The sequence below is a fragment of the Carcharhinus amblyrhynchos genome, unplaced genomic scaffold (genome assembly GCF_965287045.1).
Source record: "Carcharhinus amblyrhynchos unplaced genomic scaffold, sCarAmb.v2.hapA scaffold_50, whole genome shotgun sequence".
Lineage (NCBI taxonomy): Eukaryota > Metazoa > Chordata > Chondrichthyes > Carcharhiniformes > Carcharhinidae > Carcharhinus > Carcharhinus amblyrhynchos.
In genome coordinates, this window is record NW_027649791.1 from 826,172 (window position 1) to 838,377 (window position 12,206).

The window sequence follows — 12,206 nt, forward strand, 5'->3', positions numbered from 1 at the left end:
TTTATGGAGAGACTGAATGGTTAAATTAATAAGGAAGATGTAGTAAATAGACTGGTGACACTGAAAGACGCAGTGGCAGATATTCAAACAATTGGTTCAAAATGCTCAGCAGGAGTTTATCCCAATCAAAAAGAGGGAATCCATGAGAAAGAGACAAAATTCATGGTAGCACAGGAGGTCAAAAATAATGTTAAATTGAAAAGTAGCATATGCAAAGTGGCAAAGGTTAGCGGTAGACCACAGGACTGGGAAGCTTTAAGGATCCAGCAAAAGACTAAAAGGCTCATAAGAAAGGAAAAAATGAATTTTGAAAGAAAACTTGCATGCAGCATAGCAACAAAGCATAAGAGTTTCTATGGATATATAAATAAGAAGAGTGCGGCTAAGCTAAATGAAGGACTCTACTGAAAGGGGCAGGTGAATTGATAACAGTAATCAAATAAATGAATATTCTGAATTTTTTTTGCATCAGTCTTCACCATGGAAGACATTGCAAATATCCCCAAGTTATCAGATGAGCTGATTTCAAATAGTATTGTTCTGCATTGACTTCTGGTTGGCTCAAGAGCGTATCAGCAAATTCAGAAGTACCAGACTCCCATAGCTACCACTTTGTATGACCCCTTCCATCTCCTGCCAGGGTTACACATTGCCGCACAATCTCACTGCAAGTCCACCTCTGCCTAGGTGCAATGTCTACAAATCACTGAAGCCGGAAGGCCAAGTTGAGAAAGAATGGTTAAGAAACAGATGACTCTTTGACTCCATATGGGATCCTGAACTTTATAAGTAGGAGCATAAAAGCAAAGGTAACAAACTTCAACAAGTTTGGTTTCAACTGCAGTATTGAGTCCAATTTTGAGCAACACATGTAAGGGTGAATGTGAAGGCATCAGAGATGATGCAGAAAAGGTTCACGAGAATGCTTCCAGAAATGAAGTACATCAGTTACAAGGACAGATTGGAGAAGCTGGGACAGTTTTCCTTAGAGAAAAGAAAGGTGAGGTGAAATCTGGTCCAAAATCATGAGCGGTCTGCATAGGGATAGGGAGAAACTGTTTCCTTTGGTGGAGAATTGAGAACAACAATTCACAGATGATAACAAACAAAACAAAGACACCATGTGTAAAAGCTTGTTTACGCAGTGAGTGGTAATGATTTGGAATGTGCTGTCTGCTTGTTGTGGAGGCAGATTCAAATCTGGCTTTCAAAAGGGAATGGGATCATCAGATGAAGAAACAAAATTTACATGTTACTCAGAGAGCCGGCACAGATGCTTTGGATGGGATTTTAGTGCCTCACTCAAGCAAGAATGGAAATTCCCACCCAAGGTCAATGGACATTTCTGTTGTCCATCCCTCGCCCATTCTGATTCCAAGATGGGTGGAGTGATAGAATTCTAGTGAATATGCCAAATGGCCTCCTTCTATGATTCATTTTAACATACCATGGAAACTGACTGCTCAGATCCAAAAAGCTCTCACCTCCAGATTCACTAATTTAGTGAAGTAAACTGCATCACACATTGTCAGTGCAGTCAGGAAACTGTACAAACAAGTGTTATCAGGATTCATCACTGGGAAGAATTCACAACATTCTATGTGGAGGTCAACAAATTGCCAAGGAGGATTAGAATAGAACTGAAATGACCCAGGCAAGCCTCAGCGAGCTGATTATAGGACGTAGACCAAAACACATGGCTTCTCATCCATTTATTTTCCAAATGAAACTGTAGAATCATTGACTCGCTACAGTGTAGAAGGAAACCATTCAGCTCATCATCCACAATCCACCCAGGCCCTATTCTGTAACCTCATATGCTTACCCTGCTAATCCCCCTGGTACTAGAGTCAATTTAGCATGACTAATCAAACTCGCACATCTTTGGACTGTGGGAGGAATCGGAGCACCCGGAGAAAACCCATGCAGACACGGGGAGAACGTGCAAATTCCACACAGACAGTGACCTGAGGCCAGAACATTAACATTGCAATGAAGTTACTGTGAAATTCCCCTAGTCAGAAGTGGGGCTGTTCACTGCAGTTGTACTGGTCCCCCAACTCTGTGAGATAGCAGTGCTAGTAAGATACAGGGGTTCAAGTACATAAGTCAATATAAAGTTGTGGATAGGTAAATAACAGAAAATGCTGTTTATTTATTCAAGGGATGTGGGGATCACTGACTGGACCGGCATTTTACTGCCCATCCCTAATTACCTTTGAAATGAGTGGTTTGCTAGGTCATTTCAGAGTGCATTTAAGAGTCTCCATTACTGTGGAGTCGTATACTGGCCACCCAGGTAAGGATGGAAAATTTCCTTCCCTAAAGGACATCAGGGAATCAGATGGGCGTTTATGACAAACAACAAAGGTTTCATGGTTATGATTGGACTATAATTAAAGATTTTTGTTTAATTCAATTCTCAGCACCTGCTGTGATGGGATTCAAACCAAGGCCCCGAGAACATTACCCTCTGGGTCTCTGGATTACTAGTCCAGTGACAATGCCATTATCCCACACCTTTATTTCAAGGGTCCTGCTGTACAAAGGCATAAAGGTTATGCTGCAGTTGCATAAAATTTTGGTTAGATCACAACTAGAGTGCTGCTTCAAGTTGTAGGTTGGCAGGTGTGTTGAAGGAGCCCTGTAGACATTACACTACAACCCACAGTTGGTGGTGGAGGGAGTTAACATTTAAGGTATGGAGTACCAATTAAGTGGACTGCTTTGCCCTTGACAGTGTCCAGCATTGGAAATGTTGTTGTAGCATGACCCATTCACAACACATTCTTCACTTTTCCTTTGTTGGTGGTGAAGTGTATTTGGAGAATGGAGAGATGAGCCAGTAATTGCAGAATACTAAGTCTCTGACATCCATTGATCCAATTGAATTTCTGGTCAAAGGCAAGTCCTCAGGATGTTGATGGGCGATTCAATGTGATAATTCCACTGAATGTTAAACAATCATAGAATCCTTACTGTGCAGGAGGCCATTCACTCTGCATTGACTCTGCGACAGAGCACCTTACTTAGGCCCAGCCCCCATCTTATCCTCATTAATTCCAGGCATTTACTCCACTAATCCCCCTAGCCCACACATCTTGGAACACAGAGGGGTAATTTAGTATGACCAATCTACCTAACCTGCGCATCTTTGGATTGTGGAAGGAAACAGGAGCACCCAGAGGAAACCCATGCAGACACAGGAAGAATGTGCAAATTACACACAGTCACCTAAAGCTGGAATCGAACCAGGGTGCCTGGTGTTGTGTGGCAGTAATGCTAACCACTGTGCTACCATGCCTCCCAAAGAGAGGAAGTTCAAAAAAGACAGTAGGACTAGGGGGCACAGCCTCAAGATAAAGGGGAGGCGGTTTAGAACGGAGTTGAGGAGGAACTTCTTCACTCAAAGGGTGGTGAATCTCTGGAATTCTCTGCCCGTTGAAGTGGTGGAGGCTGCCTCGCTAAATATTTTTAAGAAGCGGGTTGATGGGTTCTTGATAAGAGAGGGGATTAAAGGTTATGGGGAGAGGGCGGGAAAGTGGAACTGAGCCACAACAGATCAGCCATGATCTTATTGAATGGCGGGGCAGGCTCGAAGGGCTAGATGGCCTACTCCTGCTCCTATTTCTTATGTTCTTATGTTCTTAATATTCCCTTGTTAGATATTGGCATTGCCTGGCATTTGTGTAATTCAAATGTTACTTGCCACTATTCAGTCCAAGCTTGGATACAATCCAGTTCTTGCTGCATGCAAATAAGAAGTCAATGAATTACAATTGCAGTGAACAGCCCCACTTCTGACTAGAGGAATTTCACAGTAACTTCATTGCAATGTTAATGTAAGCCTCACTTGTGACTAATAAATAAACTTTAACTGATGAAGCAGCTGAAGATGATTGGGTTGAGAAAACTGCTCTGACAACCTCCAGGAGCATGGCCTAAGGTTGAGAAAATTGACATCCAAATATCTCAACCAACTTCATTTTTGCTAGGTATGACACTGGGCGCTTAAGACATTTCCTCCTTGACTTGGACTCCTCAGTGCCACAATTAATTCATAGCTGTCTTGATATAAAGGCCAGTTACATTATAAGAACTGCTTTATAAGAATACCAAATGCTGAAACAAGATATTTGAATATCGGCAATAGTGATGATTGCCTCTATTTCCTGTGACAAACTCAGTATAAGAAAGTAAATCATCCACAAAATCCATTAAAGAACCAGACAAGCGGTCCCAATTTTTCCACACACCAGTTTTCTGGAGACTGGACAAAACAACAGTTAGAATGCTTTGAGTTCACCCTTACCTTTTTCAGCTTTCTTTGTCTGATCTTCGTATTGTTTCAACTTCAACATCAGATCACGAGTTTCCTTCTCCATCTGCTCCTTCTCTTTCTCTATAGTCTCCCTCTTCTGTTTCTCCTGCTCCAACTGTGCCCTACACAAGAGTTAATGCAAGGCAGCATGGGTGCATTCAACATTGCTGATAATACATAATGATTTCCTCTTCCAGATAGAAGCAGCTCAAATATTTTCCCATTCCCCAAATTAAAACTGAGAGACTGTCACTCCATTTTCCTGATGTCATAAAGCATTAAATGTCTCTACCAATTATGGGGCAGAATTTTAGCGTGCTCAGAAAATATTGATCATTGAGCATCAAATAATGCAACTTCAATTTTAGATTTCAAAAGAATTTAAAAGGAACTTAATAGGATTACACACGTATTCAACTCCATTACTCCACTGGTTGGTAAAAGGTAATGAATTTATCTATGATATTGTCAATAATCTAATTGCAGCATGTCATCATTAGCCTGTCTAAATGGTTCAAACAAAACAAGCTTTAAAGCCTGTAACAAGGTGGAAAATTTATGGAACGAAAACGAAAAGGCAAAGTTATTCCTGGAAGTAAAGGAGCTGTGAAAAAAAATGACAAGTGAAAAATGGAGTTCAGTATATTCTGTGGCAATTCACAAACAATATATTACTTCTGAATACCTTCTGAAATAGTTATAGTTGTAATACAGGAAACTCAGCAGTCAATTTGCAGACAGCAGTTTCCACAAACAATAAGCTATCTGCTTCTTCTGGTGTTGAGGATTAAATGTTGGTCAGGATTCTTCAAATAGTGCGACGGGATATTTCACATCTAGCAAAGTACGTAGCTGGCCTGGATTCAACATCTCAATGAAATATACCATTCAGATAGGGGTGAAAAGCCTTGAAAAAAAAAAACTAGAATCATAGAAACCCTACAGTGCAGAAGGAGGCTATTCCACCCATTGAGTCTGCACTGACAACAATCCCACCTTGGGCTTACCCCTACTACCCCCTACATTTACCCCCCTAATCCCACTGCTACATATCCCAGGACACTAAGGGGCAATTTAGCATAGCCAATCAACCTACCCCGCACACCTTTGGACTGTGGGAGAAAACCTGAGCACCCAGAGGAAACCCACACAGACACGGGGAGAATGCGCAAACTCCATACAGACAGTGACCCAAGCTGGGAATCGAACCCAGGTCCTCGGAGCTGTCAGGCAGCAGTGCTAACCACTGTGCTACCGTGCTGCCACAGATTAGACCAATACCTCTCCAACTGTTTCTTATGCTTCTCCTCTCGAGCCTGGGCCTTCATTTGCTGTACTTCGATGGTGTCAGGTTTTCGGCGCCTCATGTACAGCTCATGGTTGCCCATACACAGTTGCAAGATTCTCTTATTAATTCTCAGACGAGGAGCATAGAAAATAAAATCCTGGAGAACAAAGATAGCAGAAGAGCTGGTTAATTTAATCCCTTACTCCAGTTTCTCCCCTCTCCTCCAACCCATAATGCTGCAAATCTGTCCAGAAGAAGCCTTCAGCCCACTGAAGCTGCACCGGTACGCGAAAAGTTTTAAGTTTATTTATTGGTGTCACAAGTAGGCTTCATTGCAATGAAGTTACTGTGAAAATCTCTAGTCACCACACTCTGATGCCTTTTCGGGTACTCTGAGGGCAAATTTAGTATGTCCAATGTGCTTAACCGGCACATCTTTTGGACTGTAGGAGGAAACTGGCGCACCTGGAAGAAACCCATGCAGACATGGAGAGAATGTGCAGATTCCACACAGTGACCCAAGCTGGGAATCGAACTTGGGTCCCTGGTGCTGTGAGGCAGTAGTGCTAACCACTCTGCCACAGAGAGAAACTCCTGAACTCTCACCTAATCCCATTTACCAGAACTCAACCATAGCCATGAATGTTATGATGTGACAAGTGCTAATCCAGGTACTTTTTAAAAGATGTGAAACAACCCACCTCTACCACTCTTCCAGGCAGCGCATTCCAGGCTTTCACCACTCTCTAGGTAAAAAATGTTTTCCTCACATCTCTCCTAGATCTCCTGCCCCTCACCTTGAACCCGTATCCCCTCATAATTGACCCTTCAACTAAGGGGAAATAGCTGTTCCTTATCCACTGTCCATGGCCCTCAACTTTTCACATCTTGATCAGGTCACCTCTCTGTGTAATCGGCTTCTATGAAAAAAACCCAAGCCTACCCAGCTTCAAATGTTCCATTCCAAGCAACATCCTGGTGAACCTCCTCTGCATCCATCCAATGCAATCACATCCTTCCGATAACGTGACAACCAGAACTACACACTACTTTAGCTGTGGCCTCAAAGTTCTGTGCAACTGTAGCTTGACTTCCCTGCTTTTCCAATCTATGCCCCCATTGATAAAGGCAAATGTCCCATATGCTTTTTTCACCATCCTGTTAACATGTCCTTCCATCTTCAGCGATCTGTGGACAAACACACCAAGGTCCCTTTGTTCCAAAGAACTTCTAGTGTCATGTTGCTCATTTTTTTGTCAAATTACTCTTTCCAAAGCATATCACAGCATTTTTCAGAATTAAGTTCCATCCACCACTTACCTGCCCATTTGATCGTCCCACATATATCTATACTGTAGCCAAAGACATTCAGCCTCATTGTTAGCCACCTGGCCAATCTTTGTGTCATGCTCAAACTTATTAATCCTATCCATGACATAGTTACTTACGTAAATTATGTTGCTTATGACGAATAACAGGAGACACAGCACAGAGCCCCGTGGTATACCACTGGACACTGGCTTCCAGTCACTAAAGGAATCTTCTATCATCTGTTATAAAGGGGAGGGTGATCTCCTGTCAGAGAACTAACACTCAACCACTCAAAGAGAAGTATCTCCCTTTCACAATCTATTAAAGAGTTTGTGAGAAATAGTATGATCTGCCTACAGCAATTTTTAATGGTTAAATCATAATAAGTATCAGAGGCTCTCTCTTTAAAAGAAACAAGTAACATTTTATTTTTTCTAATTAACAGGGTTAACTATACTATTAACAAACCGAATAAAACACTATTCTAATGGATGCTGTTTAGATAATTACAATTCCCACTTATTAACCAACAATAAAAATATAAATTTTAGTCACTCTCAACTGTCAATCAGATTAGTAGTTTTCCAGAATCTTCTTTCTTCTTTGCTTCTGTTTTTCTGAGATGAAACGAGGCTTTCTTTTAAGACATGTGGCTGTTAACTGACAGAGTTACCTGTGTGTGTCTCTCACTTTAGCTGTGAGCTGTGGCAGGCTGCTGGGCAGACGTAGTGGCTGCCTTTCTGGCAGTTTTCTGAAGCTGGGAGCTAGTTTATACCCCCTATGACATATCAAAAACCCCACAAATAGGCATGGTTTACAGGTTATCAAAATACCAAATTCAAATTTGATAGTCCGCTGCTATTCAAATGCCTATTTCAAAGTGATTGATTAAAATTAAAAAAATTTTCTGATTCAAATGTCTAAAGCCCATTACCAAAGCAATCCTGGTGTTTTTCTCAGATATACTGTTCCAGTGTGTACACGGTTCACCTACAACTCCTCAGCAAAGAAAAAACTAAACTACCTTTTAAACAGACAATTTTACAACTCTTCACATTTTCACAATTTTCTACAGTTTTATAAACACTAACTTCACAACACATCATCTTCTGTCTCCTACAACTGAGCCAATTTTGAATTCAATTTATCAAATTACCCCATATCTCACGTGAATTTGCCTTCTTTACAAGTCTCCCATGTGAAACATTGTTAAATGCTTTGCTGCAATTTATATAAACTACTCATGTGCACATCTGATTTCTTTGCTAACTTATGAAATCTGATTGCACCACCCTTTTGTTATGATTCCTGTGGGGGAAGTTCAAACCAAACTGGCCAGACACCCAGCAAATGAAGGAATTACCAACAAGATTTCACTTTACATCATTGTCTCCTGTCAATAAAAGATGATCATTGATACTCAGACAAATGCATGTGCACAGACAAATAAATACAGAAAATTGGTTGGAAGCGCAAGCAGTTAACACAGCCCAATTAAATATGTTGGAAAGTAAAATCACATATTTACATGATCATTGTTAACAAGGCTACGCATGTTGTACAGGACATAAGAAAATAATATTTGATTTTATATTTAAAAAAAAGAGCCAGTAGAGAGAATAGCAAATGTTTCAGGTATTGATGAATGAGCTGCCAAGGTGCATTTATAACAGAACTGAAAATATGCTATAGAAAATTATGCTGAAGGAAATTACCTAGATGAAAATGGATATTGCATTTAGTTTTGAATAAAATAGCCCTTTTCGGTCTCAAAATCCACTTTCCACTGTTGTAAATTTAATTTTGTTCTTTAGTTTCAGTTCTCATTAGTATTACTTCATAGAGTAGAATCATAGAATTAAGCAGTGTAGAAGAGGCCCTCCAGTCCACTGAGTTCGCACCAATACACAAGAAACCTACCTGATGTTCTACCTAAGCTCATTTACCCACAGTTGATCCATAGCTTTGAATGTCATGATATGCCAAGTGCTCATCCACGTAAATTTTTTTTGAAAGGGTGAGAGTTTGAATTTTTGTTTAAAAGTGAGGAACTAAATGGAGAGGATTAGTATCACATTGAGGTTGGAGAAATGAGTTTATCCAGTATTTTCTGCTTTTATTTTGAAGAAATGAGTGAGTTCTGATCTCTGTTGCTTGCATCTTGGAGTAAAGTGTTACAACTGTTGGAGCAAAAGCAGCTAAACACTAATCAGAACCAATCTAAACTAAATATGCATCCCTAGATAAATGATACTTCAAATAAAAAGATAAATTTCACTTCAGTTGATACAAAGACATCTTACATTGTCACCAGCATTCACATCACCTCTCCTCACAGACACATAGCACTACACCGCCACACAATTCTCAACATAGGAAGATGGGAATAATGAGCGAAAGTAGGTAATTCATCCCTCTGAGCCCACTCCGCCACTCTATATGATTATGGCTGATCTCCATCTCATCCTAACTCCACTTCCCTGCCTTTTACCCATAGCCCTTTATCTTGTTTTTGATCAAATATTTATTAATTTCTTTCTGCATCCACTGCACTCTGGGGCAGCGAGTTCCATAAACTCGCAACCTTTTGTGAAAACTAGCTTCTCTTTACCTGTCTTCAATATCCCCCCTCTTATTCTACAACTATGATCTTGTCCTAGACTGTCTAGAAGGGGGAACATTTGGTTAACATTTACTTCAGCAATCCCGTTGAGTATTTTCTATAGCTCAATTAAATTCACCACCAATCCTCTGTCTTCATATGACAGCCCCTTCAAACCTGGAATCAATCTAGTGAACCTCTTCCGAATTGCCTCCAGTGCCACCACATCCTTCCTCAAAGAAGGTGAGCAAAGCTGAAAATAATACTCCAAGTGTGGTCTCACGAATGTCTTATACAATTGTAACAACACTTCTCTACTTTCATACTCTAGACCCTTTGCTAGAAAGGTCAAGATTCCATTAGCCTTCCTTGTAACATTCTGCACCTGCATACCCACTTCCTGAGACTCATGCTCAAGAAAACCCAGATCACTCTGCACAGACGTCTTTTGAATCTGTTTCCCATTTAAATAGTAATTTGCCCTTTTATTCTTCCGGTCAAAACGGATAACCTCACATTTATCTACACTGAACTCCATCTGCCAGATTCTGGTCTATTCCCCCAGCCTGTCAATATCCACTTGGAAGTTTTTTATATCCTCATCAAAGCCTGCTTTCCTAACTTTTTTGTGTCTTCAGCAAATTTCACTGTGTTACGTTCTGTCCCTGCTGTAGATGATTGCTAGAGATTGTAAATAGTTGTGGTCCGAGAACTGAACCCTGCAGGACTCCATTGGTTAAGATTGCCAACTGAGGTAGGACGATTTAACCCAACCCTCTGTTTTCTGTCAGTCAGCCAATCCTCAATCCAAGCCACTACTCAACCCCTCGGGATCCAACTTCTGGATCAGTCTCTTGTGTGACATCTTATCAAATGCCTTCTGGAAGTCCAGATAGATCACATTCACAGAATCCCCGTTATCTACCTTCCTGGTTACATCCTCAAAAGAATTCTAGAAGGTTTGTCAAACATGTTTTTATTCACGCAGTGCAATGCAAGTCAGGAGTCCTATTTGACCAAAACTTTCATCTATGGATTAAGGAAATAATTAACATCGGCAATGCCTAGCTCGACAAACCTTCTCTCCTCTCCCATGGGTCACAACATCCTGATGGCATAGATTTCCAGCATTCCTCTTCAACCAACCAATTCAGTTCATGGTTTGGCCTTCTGGGAAAACATCAGCTTTTTAGCATCTCTGAACTATTTGCACAGCTTTCTAGTGGATGGTATGCTCCTGTGAGATGATGGCATCCGTGTCGATGATCCGGCACTTCTTGCACAGGTTGCTGTGGCAGGGTTGTGTGGTGTCGTGGTCACTGTTCTCCTGAATGCAGGGTAGTTTGCTGCGGACAATGGTCTGTTTGAAGTTGTAGAGGTTTACAGCATGGAAACAGGCACTTTGGCCCAACTTGTCCATGTTGCCCTTTTTTTTAAAATCCCTAAGCTAATCCCAATTGCCCGCATTTGGCCCATATCCCATATCCCTCTATACCCATCGTACCCCTGTCTAAGTACTTTTTAAAAGATAAAATTGTACCCACTTCTATTACAACCTCTGACAGCTTGTTCCAGATACTTACCACCCTGTGTGCAAAAGAATTGCCCCTCTGGACACTTTTGTATCTCTCTCTCTCTCACCTTAAACCTACGCCCTCTAGTTTTAGACTCCCCTACCTTTGGGAAAAGATACTGACTATTAAGCTGATCTGTGCCCCTCATTATTTTATAGGTCTCTTTCAGATCGCCCCTCAGCCTTTTATACTCTAAAGAAAAAAGTCCCAGTCTATCCAGCCTCTCCTTGTAACTCAAACCATCAAGTCCCAGTAGCATCCTAGTAAATCTTTTCTGCACTCTTTCTAGTTTAATAATATCCTTTCTATAACAGGGTGACTAGAACTGTACACAGGATTCCAAGTGTGGCCTTACCAATGTCTACTACAACTTCAACAAGACACCCCAACTCCTGTATTCAATGTTCTGACTGATGAAAGAGAGATGCCGGTGTTGGACTGGGGTAAACATAGTAAGAAATCTCACAACACCAGGTTAAAGTCCAACCAGTTTATCTGATAGTAATCCCACAAGCTTTCGGAAACGGTGTTCATCAGGTGTGTGGAAGGTTCTCACCTTCTGTCGAAGGAACGCCATTTCCGAAAGCTTGTGGGATTACTACCAAATAAACTGATTGGACTTTAACTTGGTGTTGTGAGACTTCTTACTGACCAATGAAACCAAGCATGCTGAATGCCTTCTTCACCACTCTGTCCACCAGTGACTCCAATTTCAAGGAGCTATGAACTCATACCCCTAGATCTTTTAGTTCTGTAACTCTCCCCAACGTCCTACCATTAACTGAGTAAGTCCTGCCCTGGTTCAATCTACAAAATACATCATTTCGCATTTATCTAAATTAAACTCCATCTGCCATTCGTCAGCCCACTGGCCCAATTGATCAAGATCCCGTTACAATCAGTGATAATTTCATTCACTGTCCACTATGCCATCAATCTCAAATCATCTGTAAACTTACTGACCATGCCTCTTAAATTCTCATCCAAATCATTAATATAAATGGCAAATAGCAGTGGATCCAGCACTGATCCCTGAGGCACACCGCTGGTCACAGGTCTCCACTTTGAAAAACAACTCTCTCCAGCCACCTACATTGGCTTCTGTCAAGA

General features: G+C 41.1%; 1 protein-coding gene across 2 annotated transcripts in view; it reads right to left on the minus strand.

Annotated features, from left to right (window-relative positions):
• The window catches only part of LOC145337479 (ezrin-like), a 253,035-nt gene that overhangs the window by 42,940 nt on the left and 197,889 nt on the right, over positions 1-12,206 (minus strand). For both annotated transcript variants that reach the window (XM_080182269.1, XM_080182270.1), the window contains exons 9-10: positions 5,603-5,766; positions 4,313-4,443 (exon numbers count right to left, since the gene is read on the minus strand). In XM_080182269.1, the coding sequence (XP_080038395.1) occupies positions 4,313-4,443; positions 5,603-5,766 (295 nt within the window). The remainder of the gene's footprint in view (positions 1-4,312; positions 4,444-5,602; positions 5,767-12,206) is intronic.